The following is a 16589-nucleotide window of genomic DNA, read 5'->3' on the forward strand; positions in this document are numbered from 1 at the left end:
CTGTGCAGTGAGCAGAGACATCTTCACCTGGATCAGGTTGCTCAGAGCCAACCTGGCCTTGAACGTTTTCAAGGATAGGGCAGCCACAACTTCTCTGGGCAACGTGTGCCCGTTCTGTCCCGTGGCTGCAAGCTCCTGGAGATGCCACATGAACAATCTCTTCAGTGACCCAATTTAAAGTTCTTTAGAGCCCCTCTTACTTGCCCCAAGAGCAGACACACAGTGCCCACAGCAGCTGCACCAAGAGCACCGATGCAGCTCAACCCGCTGCCACCACCGAGGGATGTTGGAATGACGGTGGCTCCTGAGGGCAGACAAGCTCTCAGCCTCCTCCTTCCTCATCCTGGGATCTCAGACAGGATATAAAACGCTTCCATTTGTCCAAAATACAACAGAAGCTGACAATCACCCAACCACACGACTCGTTACCACTCCAACACCTCCAAGATCTGTGGTTCTGGGATTCAGAACGGCGCTGGTGGAGCTACGGAAAACTGCCCCAGCTGTGGGGAGCAGGGAGGAAATGAGGGAATCCTTAACAGAAATGAGACTGATTGTCCTTCCTAAGGCACATGACCTGCCCCAAACACCTTCACTACACCCAGCTCACATGCATTCACCCAAACCTGCCCCGGCCCAGCAGGACCTTCCCTCAGCAGTTTTGGGAGGTGCTATGAACGTTTTACACTTCAGAAGCACTCCGGCATCAGAATTTTAATTACTTACTAAAACCATCTCCTGTATTTATAACTTTTTCTGCTTTACAGGCAGCTAAGGAGAGCTCCAGCTAAGTTACAAAATATGTCCAAGGTTAATGATGGAACTAAGAATAGAACCTATTGGTCTCATTTTCCAGTTGGCTGCTCCTATTACCGGGAAATATTATTTGTCTTGTTTGCTGGAGCAAACCTTACAGCCTTGGGATGTATAGATAGGGAAAATTATTTCCCTGGTGACTTTGTACAACAAGAAAGCTGCAAACCATAATGGGATGAGTCACTGTCGCAGTCATGGCAACGTCGCAGGAACATCAGTTTGGGATCGGAGCTAAGAACTGGCCTGAAATTTCCATGGGGTTTTATATCACAGACACCAGACATCCTGCCACAAAAAGGCAATGTTTTCTTTTAAAAGAGACTTGTCCATCCATCTGAGGGAAAAGTCAGTGTAAATCACATCCCTCCATCGACAAGAGACCCAACCTTCCAGGACTGACCCACAGCCCTCACTGTGCAGGGCTGCCAAATTCAGGGCAGCCAGGGAGAGCTGCAAACCAACGGGAAAAAATCATCCTTCAGGCTTCCAAGCACCTTTATTCTCCTCCCTCCACCCAGCAGAAGGGCATGAGAAGAAGTAGGACAGCTGGATGATGATGACAGGGAAGCCAAGGGACCTGGGAGAGGACTGGGACTGTGTGGAGGGGGCTGGGTTAGCTTGGGCAGGGAGGAGGAGGAAGCAGGTAGGAATCAGCCCTTGGGTTAGGAGCTCTCTGACAGGGATTGAAGGAAAAGAGTTATTCCAAGTGTGCCTGGAGGAGATGGAGGCAGGAGAAGGGCAGGTAACAGGGTGCAGACAGTGCAGACATCTGGGCTGTGATTCAGCCCAGTCACCCATGCCCACCCTGCCTGTTCAGCTGTATTTCACAGGAAAATTGAGGTGGGGGTCATTCTCTTCTCCCAGGTAAGAAAGGGCAGGACAAGAGCAAACAGCCTCCAGTTGCACCAAGGGAGGTTTAGGTTGGATATTAGGAAACATTTCTTCACTGAAAGGGTGGTCAGGCTGCCCAGGGCAGTGGTGGAGCCACCACCCCTGGAAGTGTTCAGAAATCATGTGGATGTGGCCCCTGGGGACGTGGGTTAGTGGTGAACATGGAGGTGCTGGGTTGGTGGTTGGACTCGATCTTGGAGGGCTTTTCCAACCTTGACAATGCAGTGATTCTGTGGAAGCTCTAGGAACTGGCAGGGAGAGTCTGGGCAGAGGGGGAAGGCAGGAATTCTGGTGGCACAGTTACCCCGTTTCCACGGCGTCACCGTCGCCCGGGGCTGCACAGCCTTCCCAGTCGGAAGCGTCTGCCGTGCTCATCCCTGCGGCACATCCTGGATTTTACACTCTTCTAGCACCAACCACCCAGCCCTGCAAACACACCTCCTGCTGGCACAGGACCAGGTGGTTTAAATGTAAGGTTTGAAGAGAAATCTGCACTGCAAGAAGGCAGCGAGTTGGAGCCCAGACTTATGGAAGAACACCAGGAGGTTTCTAAATTAGGAAAGGATCATTAATTGTCTGCAAAGTGAATGCAAGTTTTGGACTCCTCGTGCTATGGATAGAGCTGAGCTTGGTTTAGTTTGGGAGAAAGCTGAATTAATCCTTCCTCATGACTAGGAGGTGCACTAGCATCAGTTAATCAGAGTTAATCACTGCGACCGATAACGAGCAGTGGAGCCATTGATCAGACACTTCTGCTGTCAGGCCAGGTGTGCACAGAGCCCTAAAACTGAGGTTCCCTCCCAGTGCTCCAGGCTCAAGCTGGGAAAAGACTCAAGGAAGGTCACAGGGGCTTTGTCAGCACCTAAATATTCACTACAGGGGCTCGTGGTGCAAGTCAGGACTCTGGAGCCTGGGCTGGGAAGATGCCTGAGTGAACTGTCAAAAATACCTCCAAAGCAGACAAAATCCCACTCTCCTGAGCTTATGTAAAAGAGTTTTCAGGCCAGAAGGAAAAAATCTGACCTTACAAGTCTAAAACATTGAGTAAATCTCCATCTCAAAAGCTACTTGGGGCTCCAGTGCATCAGTTCTGTTCCACAAAAGCCCCCAAACCCCTCCTTCTCTCCTGGACACCACTGCAACTGCAAATCCATCCCCCTGGCCCAGAGCAGGATGTTGAGATACACATTTTGAAAGGGAAATAAACCATTCCTCCTCCTCCTGCCACCCACTCCCCTTTTCAGATTAACTCCCAGAACACTTTTGTGCAGGGCACAACAGGATAAAGCGTTTTCCTGTTTCTCAAATGCTGTTGGAGAGCACTTTCCTCAGCTCAATTCCACCTTTCTGACCCAGCTTACCACTCTCCACTTCATCTACCTTAGAAACACATTGTTTTCCTGGCTGCTTCTCAATCAACTCCATCCCAGTAAGACCCACTCAGGCTCTGTCACCATCCCAAAGCTCCCTCCTATTGATGTGACAGTCTGTTCCTGCAGCTGCTACAGAGCAGGCTCTGGGAAATCATTAATTTCCCCTCTGCTTAACTAATGTTCATGGAATCATGGAATCATAGAATTATAGAATCAGTCAGGTTGGAAAGGACCTCTGAGATCATCAAGTCCAACCCTTGATCCAACCCCACCGTGGTTCCCAGCCCATGGCACTGATGCCACATCCAGTCTCACCTTTAACACCTCCAGGGATGGAGAATCCACCCCTTCCCTGGGCAGCCCATTCCAATGGCTGAGCACCCTCTGTAAAAAATTTCTTCCCAATATCCAACCTAAACCTGCCCTGGCACAGCTGAAGACCCAGCCCTCTTGTCTTGCTGATGGTTGCCTGGGAAAAGAGACCAACCCCCCCCGGCTCCCCCCTCCTGTCAGGGAGTTGTAGAGAGTGAGGAGGTCTCCCCTGAGCCTCCTCTTCTCCAGGCTGAGCCCCCCCAGCTCCCTCAGCCTCTCCTCACAGCACTTGTGCTCCAGTCCCTTCCCCAGCCTTGTTGCCCTTCTCTGGCCCTGCTCCAGCCCCTCCATGTCCTTCCTGAGCTGAGGGCCCAGAACTGGACACAGCACTCCAGGGGTGGCCTCACCAGAGCTGAGTCCAGGGCAAGAATCACTGCCCTGCTCCTGCTGCCACCCTGTTCCTGAGCCAGGCCAGGATCCATTGGCCCTCTTGTCCCCCTGGGCACACTCTGGCTCCTGTTCAGCTCCCTGTCCATCCCCACTCCCAGCTCCCTTCCTGCCTGGCTGCTCTCCAGCCCCTCTGGCCCAGCCTGGAGGTGCCGGGGGTTGTTGTGGCCAAAGGGCAGGACCCGGCCCTTGGCCTTGGGGAACCTCATCCCGTTGGGATCAGCCCATGGATCCAGCCTGTCCAGGTCCCTCTGCAGAGCCCTCCTACCTTCCAGCAGGTCAGCACTCCCCCCCAGCTTGGTGTCATCTGCAAATTACTCAACAGACCTGCAGCCTCTGCCCTCATGGCAGGGAAGGACCAAACACCACATCCCAAGGGACTGTATTTCCTTACTTTAGGGAGGATTAATTCCAGTTTCAAAACAAACTCACTCAACTAGAAGGCCAGGCAGGATTTCAGCTCCTCATCACCCGCTGATGGTGGCAGCACAGACCTGATTGCTCCATCCCCCTCGGGTCTGAGGACTTCCACAACCACTGGAATTCCCACACCAAGAGGTTACAGTCACTCTGCAGTGCTGTATTTCCCATAATCCACTTTAATATTTCAAATTATTACCCAGTTCTGCTAATCTTCCAAGGCTGGGTTCTTGTTAAAGCTTTTGTTCCTATTCAACTGTGAAACTCAAAAATTGTTTTATAATGAGCCCTTTTGGAAAGTGATTTTCATGAGAATTCAGTTGTAAATACTTTCCTATGGATATTTATTTTGTTCTGTGAATAGTAAGGACTGCCTGGCAAATTGACCATCTGTTGATGGATAACAACTGTTCCAAACAATGCTTGTTCCCATCTTAGATAACTTTGGATTTAAAGAAATTTAGTACCTGAAGGGAGCCTATAAGAAAGATGGAGAAAGACTATTTACAAGGGCCTGGAGGGAGGGGACAAGGGGGAATGGTTTCAAACTGCCAGAAGGCAGGGTTAGATGGGATTTTGGGAAGGAATTCCTCCCTGTGGGGGTGGGGAGGCCCTGGTACAGGTTGCCCAGAGAAGCTGTGGCTGCCCCATCCCTGGAAGTGTCCAAGGCCAGGTTGAGCAACCTGGGCTAGTGGGAGGAGTCCCTGCCCATGGCAGGGGGTGGAAGGAGATGAGCTTTAAGGTCCCTTCCAACTCAACACATTCTGGGATTCCATGATTCTAAATCACAGAAAAACTTCACAAAATCAACACCAATATCTCAAACTCACAGCAACATCTAACTTCTTCTGCAGTATAATTACAACAGAAGAAATATATATATAACAACAAAACACACAAAAGAACAAAATCAAAAACTAAAAGATACATTCATCACCTCATCACCCTGCACCAGGGCTCAGCCTTCAATGTATGGGATTTTAAATCAAAGCTGCTGTGCAAGGCAGCAAAGGGGCAGTCCCCAGGAAGGACAGTCCCATCCCTGTCAGCCTTGTCTTCCTGCAGGTTCCTGGGCCAGGAAAGCAGCCTTGGCTGAAGGAAGCAAGGAACAAACCTGACATGGCAGTGTCAGTCCTGTACAACCAACAGAGATATGCAGCCCTACAAACCTGAATGTGGTTTTGCTCTCTGGACCCCCCCACCATCACTCAGACCCAACACACCCAGGCTCTCCCAGCAAACAAGGTGCCCTGCAGGTGAGCTGTGAACTCTTTCCAGTGATACTGAAGTCTAAAAATAAGATATTCTAGTTAAGCTTCTAAAACTTCAGTCACCCAGTAGGGCTCCCTTAGATTAGAATCACAGAATTCTGCATCATAGAACCTCCTAAACTGGAGGGATCCACAATCATCCAGTCCAGCTCCTGGCCCTGCCCAGGACACCCCAACAATCCCACCCTGTCCCTCAGAGCCTTGTCCAAACCCTCCTGGAGCTCTGGCAGCCTTGGGGCTGTGCCCACTGCCCTGGGGAGCCTGGTCAGTGCCAACCACCCTCTGGGGGAAGAACCTTTTCCTGAGATCCAACCTGACCCTGCCCTGGCACAGCTCCAGCCATTCCCTGGGTCCTGTCACTGTCACCAGAGAGAAGAAATTAAATATGTTTAATAACAGTTTACTGGTGCCTTCACAGTAGGGTGTTACAGACCTTCACACCCAGATGTGATTAAGTTAAAGGACACATAAAAGGGCTTTGTGCCACACAGAGACCCACTGTGAATGAGCTGGCATGGAAAACAGGGTTGCCAAGGGTTTGCTGTTCTCCAAAGGAAAAGCAGTTGGGGTAAAATAGTGCCATCAGCCATTTTACCCACACAGATCCACAGAGCAGCAGGTTCATTTCTTGGGAAGTGCAGAGATTATTCTCTATCAGCTTTCTTAAGGGCTTTTATTAAGGGACAAGGGAGGAGGAGAAGCGCATTAGATCCTCAGCTTGAATAAAACCAGGTTGTTATTGAAGCTTTCCATGGTCCCAGATCAGATAAACACTGGCTTGTCCTGGAATCAGGAGCTCAGCAAAGGGTCTCCAACAGAAGCTTTTGGAGGTTTGATCGGTGTTGCTGTGACAAAGCAAATCCTAAATGCTCCCTTGCAACAATGCCTGGCACCTTTACAAATGCTGCTAAAGCACACAGGGGAACTGAAGCTTTATCCTGAGGCTGTTTGAGCTTCCAAGGCTTGGGATCAGTTGAGTCTTGAAGAAAAACGTCATTCAGGCATCACTGCTCTGATCAAGGGCTCCCTCCTGCCTGCCTGCCCTGGGTGACCACGGTGCTTCCACTGAGCACCTTCCTTCTCTCCTTTTCACCTCCACTTCTCCTGCAGTCAAGGAACACTTATTTTAATGGCCCATGAGAACAAACACAGAAAAATCCAGAAGCACAGCCCCTCCTGACCTATTCCACAGGGCCACATCAAGCTCGAGTAATGACACACAATATTCCCGCTGCCCGAGGGGAGCATTTTGAAAAGAGGGCACATTGCTGAGCTCACTTTGTAAGGCAGATAACCCTGGGGAAGGCTCCAGCCACTTCAGAAGGGCTCTGGTTAAAATACACATATAAAGATAGCAGAACTCCAGCTGGAGATGGATGATGGGTTCTGAATATATTTAAACCCCAGGGGCCAACTTAGAGAATTAAAAGAAAGATGCAGGAAAAAAAACTCTTTCTATTTTTCAGCATGCCAAAGGTTGTCTCACAGTTCAGCCCCCACAGCTCCCAAGCAATTTCTCAGCACAATTTCCACCAGCTCCAGCAGGTCTAAATTTCAAGTTAGAATTCTAAAATCTCTCTCAGCTCGGGAGAGGCAAAGCTAATCTAGGAAATGTGATCCCAGCTCTGCAGCGCCGTTGGAACATCTCTGTGATCTGTTCACAGGCTCGGAGCTCTCGCTGCTGCCTCGACGCTGCTTTGCAGTGCCAGGAATCGTGAGCTGGTTCCCTTTCCCTGTCCTACTTTCCAGAACCGAAGGCAGGGATGAAAATAGAAAGAATCGATTTCCTGCAAGGCTGGAAAGCTTCGAGCGGCACCAGGAGCGACACGGGGGCTGTCGGAGAGCAAATGCTGGGGCTGGCAGAGTGCCCTGATGGCTGTGCTGGAGAGCTCTGGGCACCAGGGCTGACAAAACAAAGGAGAAGTTTGGCACCATGCACCACTTCCATTGGGAATGTCCAGGATGCCACGGCCAGGGCGAATCAAGGCTCAGAAGCCAGACAATGTAAATTTGACTTGTGCAGACTGAGCAGGATCTAGAAGTCAACATCTGGCATTTCTGGGCACATACTCTGGAATTTTGGCTGTTATTTATAACTGAGATCAGACTCCTCATCCTCACCCATCTGTTTCAGCCCTCAGAATAAGCTGAGCTCCAGTGGGTCACATGGAAGATCCCAGCAGAGCAGCATTCTGTCTCTCCCAGGACCAAAGCAGCTGGTCAGGAGAGAAGACAAAACAGAGGACAAGCATATGGAGCTTCCCCAAGGATCAGCCCTGCCATTTTTCCAGATTGTCCATCACAGCTCAAGGAACTGGAATCACTGCCTGGACTAACAGAGCAGGATTTCCCTCATTTCACACTGTTGTTATTGGCAAGCACCACCCACGTCCTACAGTTTTCTTACCCATCAGGTAATATTTTCTTACAATGCATTTCCAGGGTTGGAAACCTTTCTGGATCCCCTACAAACACAGCATGGCTTGGGAAAAGGCTGCAGGATGAAGTCCATCCACTAATTCCTAGAATTAAAAGGGTTCTTCACCCTTGACAAGAAACAGTAAAGCTCAAGGGTAACTGAAAAGGGAACTCATGTTCTGGAACTGCCCAGTTCTTGGCTGTTAACTCACACACTATTTAGGCTCTATGGGATCTGCCAAGAGGATCACAAAAAACCCCAGTTATCCCTGGTGTGGCATTCCTCCAGGAGGGACTCAGGGGACAAGCACCAGTGTTTGACCATTATCCACCAAGTGAGACTCATAACTCGCCCTCCCCGGGCAGTGGAGGAGCAGGGGTTTGATAGAGGCAGAGTTGCTTTTCTTCTCCCTAAAAGGTGGTTTTCTGCTTTGCAGAGGACCAGGAAGGAAATCCTCCACCACAGTGCTGAATCACCAGCCAGCCCCTGCTACCTAGCTGATTATTTCAGAACTATTGCACCTGCTATCCCTTCATTACTTTATTACTTCTGGTTGAATGGGGAAAACAACATCATAAACCTGGGTATAAATCACTCCATCAGAATAACAGCTGTGAAAATAGGACAGAGAGAATTCATCTGGCCCATCCCTCTGCTCTGCAGTAAGAATCACTTCAACGATCATTTTAAAGGAGGTTATAAAAACAAGCAACAATCTTTTAGTCTTTCTAGGGAGCAGAATCAGCTTTTTCTCACCACCCAACTGCTGCCCTTTCAGCTCAGTCCCACCTGCTCCGTTCCAGTACCATGAGCAGCTTCTGCCCTTTCTAGCAGAAGACAACTTTACATGTCTGAAAATAGCTACCACATCTTCCCCTAACCTTTCACAGGCTTTTTGTCTTTATAGGGCAGTATTTCTACCCAGCACTCAGCTGCCTTTTTGTCCTCCAGACTCCTCCTTTGCTCTGCCTCTGCCTTCAAAGGTGCTGCCACAGGCTGGTGCTGAAGCTTTTCCAGTATCAGGGAGAATGTCAGGATTTCTTCACTCCAAAAAGCCTTTTGTTAACATAGTTCATTTTTTTGCAACTGCCTGACACTGTCCTGGCATGGGCAGCTTTTGATTCTCCAATGCCTGGATCCTTTTTCTAAGGAACAGCTACCCAGCCCCTGTCCTCTGGAGGCAGTTCATGAGTTTTCAGCTCAAACACTTCTCTCCAGTAAAATCCTTTAAAGTTGACTCTGTATGTTCTACTTATCTCCAAAGTTTCTAACCTATTGTGGAATGAAATGAGCTTTAAGGTCCCTTCCACCCCAAACCAAGGCACAAGGACTCTGAAATCTTATAAAAACATTTTATCTCAAGTTCTGAAGAGAGTCTGAAGGCATTAACTGCACAAATCACCTACATAAAGTCTATCTTATGCTCCTCTTTCTATTTCTAGTGCTGGTTCTAAAATAATCCCATAGAAAAAAAATAATCTAAGTTCTCACATTTTTTATACCAGTTTAACATCCATTTAGAAGTTGGAGACCTCAAACAGCAGCACAAATGTGTTTTTCTAACAACCTTTTTTGCAACACATTTCCTTAAAATATCTATTTTAGCATTTCTGTTTCATTGCAAGTAATTAGCCACACAATATGCAAGTCTAGAGAAAACCAATTCCACACTGAAAAAGGTCAGGAATTTGAGGCTGTATTCTTCAGAACATGGGAAGACATTTGAATTCTCTTACAAATAAATGTTTTGATTTGTACTATAAATGTAACACTCGAGCTCAACTTGAACTGCAGAGCAAAGAGATTCACAGCTCCACAGAGATCACTCTTCAGGGGAAAACAACTCTGCCAGCTGGCAGAATGGGAAGGGGGAAGAGAGAGAAAAGAGACACTGAAATAAATTCTTGCCCCAGATAAAAAGGCAGAATTAGAACCCAGCCTTTGTGCAGAGCAGCCTTCAAGGCACTGCTCAATGTTTGGGCCAGGCTGGACTGGGCTCTGAGCAACCTGGGCTGCTGGAAGGTGTCCCTGCCCAGGACAGGGGGTGGGATAAGATGAGCTTTAAGGTCCCTTCCAACCCAAACCATGGTCCTGGTAATTTACAGCCTCCATGTTTATCAGTAACACTGAAATCACCTGCTGAGCAAGCAGGAAGGAGGTTTTAAATTCTCCCTGGCTCATTTCCTCCCTTCTTGATCAGTCACAAGGAGAGTGAGAGTTGAAAGGGCCATCCCAGAGAGGAGGTCACACTGTCCTACCCAGTCTGGGGTAGTTCTGTGCAGAGCTTACACCCTGCTCCCAGTTCATCCACTGGGCAGGAAATCTCTTACATTAAATAGAGAGGAATGGACTCAGAGGACTATTCAAGTGAACTCCAGGGACAGGAATTGCCTTAACGACCTCCAAGAGAAGTTCAGAAACGCTGAAGCAAAAATAATGCTTACAGGGGAACCAGAAAGAAGATTATTTTTCATTGACATAACTCCTGAACATTCAGTGAAACTCAAAATGATTAAATTATCCTGGCAATAATACAGACAAACCCCCACACTTTGGTAACCTGAAAATGCATGAAACACAGGCTTTACATTATACAGTTAAAAAATAATTTTAAAAGTTATTACAGGTCCTAGGAAGGCAAAAGAATGCAAGTATTTTAATTAGGTTTGTTATTTTTGTAGGGTGGCGGGGGTTTTTTATCCAGTCTAGTAAAAAAGTCTATGTCTGAAAGACAGCAAAAAGAAAAATCAGAAATAATTTGAAGTAACAGCATTAAAGAATTGCCTCTAAGGCCAGTGCAATGATTTAGTGCTTAGTTTAATGTCCCTGATGCACTTAGGGACCAAAGAATTAAATTTCAAGTCCGTCAGTCTCCAGATTTGCAGGGGAGAGGTATAATGTCAAATGAATTAAAGAAGATGGATGAGTTGATGGATTCAAAGGGAGCAATCACAGTCTTTAGGACACAGACAGCTCTGGCAGTTGCAGAATGAGGATTGACAGCCTAAAATGGCAGGAAGAGGAAAGCCAACCCCCAAATATCAAAGCTCTGGAAATAAAGGTACAGAGAAACAAGTGCTGACTCGGAGCCCCAGCGGGGAGGATGAATGAGCAACAACAACTTAAAGTGATTTTAGAAGTCAAACTTCCATTTCCTGTCAGCAGCACTAAGTGATTTCCACTTTGCTAAATATGCACATCCTGCATTTAAGCAGAATTTCTTCCAGATACCCAAGCCAGCCCTGCAATAAAACTCCAGCTGATCAGGAGACAGAGGAGGAAAGGCTGGTGGGAGTCTGGGCTGGATCCGCTCCGGCAGCCGAGGAGAACACAGTGTTTTCTCAGCATGCATCAGTCAACCAGCAAACCCAGAGGACTCAGTGCTCAGGGGCAGTTTGAGCCTCTCAGACGTCTTTGAGACAGACAGAGCAACACTTTTAATCCTCTTACCTGCGGGAATTTGCGTTTGATGGATATCAGGGCTCCCTCGGGCAGCTTGGCCAGCTCGGAGTCCCTGACCGCGTGCACCGTGGTGGCTCTGGGCTGGTGGGTCAGTGCCTCCACCTGCAGGGGCACAGCCAAAGCATTAACAACCACATGAACAACTCCCAGCAGGCTGCAGAACCCAAATGTCAGCATGAACCATCCCCAGGAACTGTTGGCTCCGCTCGCACACGGCCGGAGCAGAGCCCTGTTTGCCCCACGGGGGTCTCAGGGAGGCACCACGACCTGGGCAAACTCACCCCAAATCTCTCAGGCCAAACCCCTCTGCCACGGGACAGTTGCAGCTCTTCACAGGAGCAGAACCCCCAGCCCCAGAGAGACTTTATTACAAGGGAAGTTTGGTTTGAGCTCTGGCAGCTCTCACACAGAGGAAGGAAGGAGCTGCTTTAACCCGAGCCAGAAGAGCCCCCAGAGGCCCAGAGTGACCTCAGCCCCTCTGAGAGCTCCTCAGCCCTCAGCGTGGGTGGTGACAAAGCCATCCAGAGCCAGGAACACCCCACTTCTCTACTGCTCACTCTTGTCTCAGCACCACCCTGAAACACTTCCATTTTCCCCCTGGAAGCTGAATTCCAACAACCTTGAAACAATCAGGACTTCCTAAAAATTAAAGAAAGGGATGAGACCAGACTGGACAGGGCTTGGAGCAACCTGGGCCAGTGGAAGGTGTCCTTGCCACGGGTTGGAATGAGATGAGCTTTAAGGTCCCTTCCAACCCAAACCAGCCTGGGATTCTAGGGGCAAACCAGCACATTTTGGCCAGAAGTGAGAGTTTCTTTTCCATTAGTTTTTATTTTTTTACACATACATGTGCACCTGTGATGTGCAAACAGGGATCCCAGAATGGTTCAGGCTGGAAGGAACCATTGGAGACCATCAAGTCCCACCTCTCTGCTCAAACAGGGTCTCCTGGAACAGTCACAGACTGTGTCCAGACAGGTTTTGTGTATCTCCAGGGAAGGAAAACCTGTGCCAGAGTGCCAGTGCTACCTGCCCAGTGCCCAATTATTTCACTTAGAAACATTTATTTTATAGAGAGCAGAAGTTTGAATAAGATGGTGACACAATGAGAATGAATAACGAGATATTCTCCTTTATGGGGAGAACTTGGGCTCAAAAAGCAAAATGCAGCTGCTTCCCAAATCCCCACCTGCCCCATCCCAGAGCCCCAGACCTGCCAGTGCCTCTTGTGTTGGTTGGAAATGCAGAAATCCAATTCCCTGGGGAAATATCTTCCCATGGCTAATGAGTTTTCCTGCCAGGAGGGATGGAGTCACTGGGAGCTCAGGCCTGAGCCACAACATTTAATTGCTTAGGAACAGCCTGGTGCTCAGTTTTGGGAGTTCTGGCAGCAGGTAATGTTTATTGGGCTTAAAATCCATAGATCAGCCATTTCAAAAAATAAATGGTTGTCACTGTAGTAGCTGTAATTACTAAGGTTAAAACACAAACAAAAATCCCTCCCTAACTACAATTCACAGGCACTTCGAATCCAAGTCAACATGACTTTGCATTTTTAATTTTCCAGTAGAAAAAGAAACAAATAATTTATCAGCTTAAAGCTGTTTGGGTTGTTTAGGGGTTGGGGGATTGGTGGTTTTATTTCTTTGATTGATTTTGGGGGCTTTTTTTTTTTTTTTTTAGAATTTCTTCCAAAGCTTATGTTGGCAGCAAATTCCAACACAAGCAATTAATTCCTTACAGAACTAAGGGCTCAGACACACAAAATGAACACTGTGTGTAATAATATAACAATAAAATAATATAATAATGTAATATAATATAATATAATAAGACCCTGTGCAAGGGCTGAGCTGGGCAGGTGCCCAGGTTCTCACTGCTGTTCCCAGTATAAAACCAATTTCAAACACACAACTCTGTGACCCCACTTCCACCCCAAGTGGAAGTGCCTTTTTGGAAGGCTCCATGTGCTCAAAATGGACAATCCAGCCAACCAGAACATCTAGAGCTCAAAAACTTGCCATTAGTCCAGAAGGCTGAGATGGACCTGCCAATACTAACTTGAATTTCACCAGCACCAACTGCTCTGCACGGAAAACTGCACATTTAAAGCACCTCCTTTTTGCAAGCACCAGCCTTTGTTTTTTGCTCAGGTGCCAGGGATGTTTTGTTATGTCATCACATTTTAAACTAATTATATAGAAGAGGAGAAAAAAAATATCATCTTTGTACAGACATTTATGGAGAAACAAACCCCCTTCAGGTTCCCCAAAGGGTTGTATAAGATCTTCTGCTTCATCTCTCTCCCCTAGCACCAGCTTTTTATCACAGGTTTTTGGCTCTGTAATTTACCTTCCTGCTCCTGAAAGCAGGTTAAGAGTTTCAGCTGTTAAAATAAAACCTTTCCTCCCAGCCAGGCACCACCTGACTGAGTTTAATTTGCACCAAGAGGAAAAACACTCAAAGTGTCCGACATCCTTTGCCACAATTTCTGTGATATATGAGTGCATAAAATTAACTGTGCTCCAAGGGGCTCCCAGGCCTTTCAGAAAAGATGAAATTTGTAAATTTGGAGAGGAGGGAATTAAAGTTTAACCTTAAACACAGCCTCAGGGAAAGGTTTTTTATCCTCCAAACCGTAACTTCGTCTTTTCGACAGAGCAGAGGCCACACAAAGACCTTTTCCAAACCTCCTTCCCATGGAGTCACTCAAACCTCCAGAGCAAGTGGCATTTGCAGCAGCACCAGTGCTCTGGACCCCTGCAATTCCTGGGAATTTGCTGAATGCAATTCCCAAGTAATTACAGAGAGTGGATCTTGTGCTATTCTTATATAGAGATACTATGTGTGTCTTTGATATTTTTATTTAAATACACCCCAGTATTCCAGTATGAAAACTATCTGGGTCCCAGGCACTGTACACTAAGAAATTCAAACTGTGCTTTCCTCTTTATTGTTATCACCTCAGTTCCCAATCTCTGAATTTATTAATTATCCCAATTATCTATTTAATAATTATCCCAGAGAGGTTGTGGCTCCCTGGAAGTGTCCAAGGCCAGGCTGGACAGGGCTTGGAGCAACCTGGGCTAGTGGGAGGTATCCCTGCCCATGGCAGGGGGGTGGAATGAGATGAACTTTAAAGGTCCCTTCCAACCCAAACCATTCCAGGACTCCATGATTAATAAAATACTTCCTCTTCACTGGAAATCCAAGGGCTCTCATGAGCCATTTGGACCATCTGTAGGATTATTCTCAACCTTCACTACATTCTCCCCTCTTCACACCCTGTGTTTTAGAGCCTTCTTTGCACTAGTTTTACATTTCCTGCACATGGGAATCTGCCAAATCCAACTGGTCTTTGACTGTTCTCACCTTTTTTGGAGATCAAAACCATTTTAACATTGACTCATAGTTCTCCCTCTGAAAACGATACTTTTCTACCTTGTATTTATTCTTAATATCCCATATGAGATGTCAACTATTCAGAGAATTTTATTTTTGCTTAGGGAAAAAAAAAAAAGAAGTTTCATGCAACATGACTATTTAAAATCCTTTCAGTCTTAAGCCACATTCAAATCCTTGGGTTCCTCTGCCCAGTGAACCTTTTGAGCAAGTTTTCTTGTTTTTCCAGGTTTGTAAATAGTACAATACTCAGAGATCTGGCTTGAACTTCAATAAGAATAAAATCCACTTGTGATCAGAAGATCAATCCCATAAAATTATTTCCTTGGCCATAAAAAGAGCAATTTAACATTCTGCTCACCCACCACAGCTGCAGCAAACACCACAAAACCACCTCCACAACAACATTAATAAACAAATGTCTCAAGAAACAGCATTATTATCTTCCAGATCTTATTTAACCTGACTGGGGAGAGCATTTATTTATATATTTGGTTTCATAATCACTCAAGGCTCTCTTCTGAGCTCCTTCCCAGACTACCATTAGCATCACTCATCCCTGCCAGCCTGAACACAGCCACAACATTTGCTCCAGTGCAAAGAGCAGCCAGGGACTCTCTTCCACTTCTTCTCAAACTCCAGCCAACAGGATCATTTTGGCTCCAGGCAGTTGTACCTCTCTGCTCTTCTCATTTAACATCCATTCCCCCTCCTTAGTTACAAGCCTCAAACACGTTCCACCTCACTGCCCATTTCTGGGCTTCTGTTGCCTTGGTCCTGCTCTCTCCCTCACACAGTCCTCCAGTTCTGGAGCTCATTGAGTGCTGAGCCCACCACCCCTCCTGCTGCTCTCCCTCTGCCACCTTGTTAGCTGGTGCTGTTTGGTTTTCTCTCAGGTCATAAAACTCAGCAAATCCACATTTCAGTGCTGTTTCCCCCTGGAAATCCCTCTCCCTGAAATCCTGCTGTGCTTTATTTCAGCAGCCCTACAAAAATGCTCCACGTTCCACTCACTGCTCCGGCATCTCCAAGGTTGACCCTTTGGCTCCACATTCCCAGAAGCAGCAGGACCCCTCTGTACCTCCATCCCACCCTCAGGAATCTGTCATCCATCACTGCCCTTCCTTCCAGTGCCTCCAATTCGAGGGAATTGCACAGGAGGCAATGTCTCAAATGCTGGAATCATTGGAGTCAGGGAGCACAGAACAATTCTGAGTGTTAAATATTTGTGCTTCTCACAACTGATCACGATATGGCCATCACTGATGGGTCCTCCTGTTGATCCTAACACTTATAAAACAAACAAAACCACCCCAATCCCCCCCAGAAAACATCTATAAATAGACCTCTGCTGTTTGCATTGTTTCAATTAATTCTGACAGGTTGGGGTTTTGAGCAACCTGGTCTAGGGGAAGGTGTCCCTGCCCATGGCAAGGGGGTGGAACTGGATTTAAGGTCCCTTCCAACCCAAACCAGTCTGTGATTCCATGATTCTCACACCTTCTCTTAGTTCAGTATTAAACAGTGACAAAACCAGGTTTGCTGCCTCCATCCTGTAAAGGCACATGATTCACAATCCTGGCTTACAAGTTCTTTCCAAGGAAAAAGTGTTACTGTAAATCTTCTAAAGGGAGGGGAAAAGCAATTTATATTCTCACGACCTCCTTTGACTTCATTTCCAACACTCACTCCTGACAGTTCTTACAGCTTTCCAAGTTACACTTGGAAAGTACAAACTACCAAGTGGCATATTCTGCGAGTTGGACTAATTACTCA

The 16589-nt window shown here is 47.2% G+C and overlaps 1 protein-coding gene across 2 annotated transcripts in view; it reads right to left on the bottom strand.

Moving 5' to 3' along the window:
- The window catches only part of PNPLA7 (patatin like phospholipase domain containing 7), a 133189-nt gene that overhangs the window by 68832 nt on the left and 47768 nt on the right, over positions 1-16589 (bottom strand). For both annotated transcript variants that reach the window (XM_051807885.1, XM_051807883.1), the window contains exon 20: positions 11400-11513. In XM_051807885.1, coding sequence (XP_051663845.1) covers positions 11400-11513 — 114 coding nt within the window. The remainder of the gene's footprint in view (positions 1-11399; positions 11514-16589) is intronic.

Source organism: Manacus candei, unplaced genomic scaffold (genome assembly GCF_025592945.1).
Source record: "Manacus candei isolate 608988 ecotype Guabito, Panama unplaced genomic scaffold, ASM2559294v1 h1tg000071l, whole genome shotgun sequence".
NCBI classification, from domain to species: Eukaryota; Metazoa; Chordata; class Aves; order Passeriformes; family Pipridae; genus Manacus; species Manacus candei.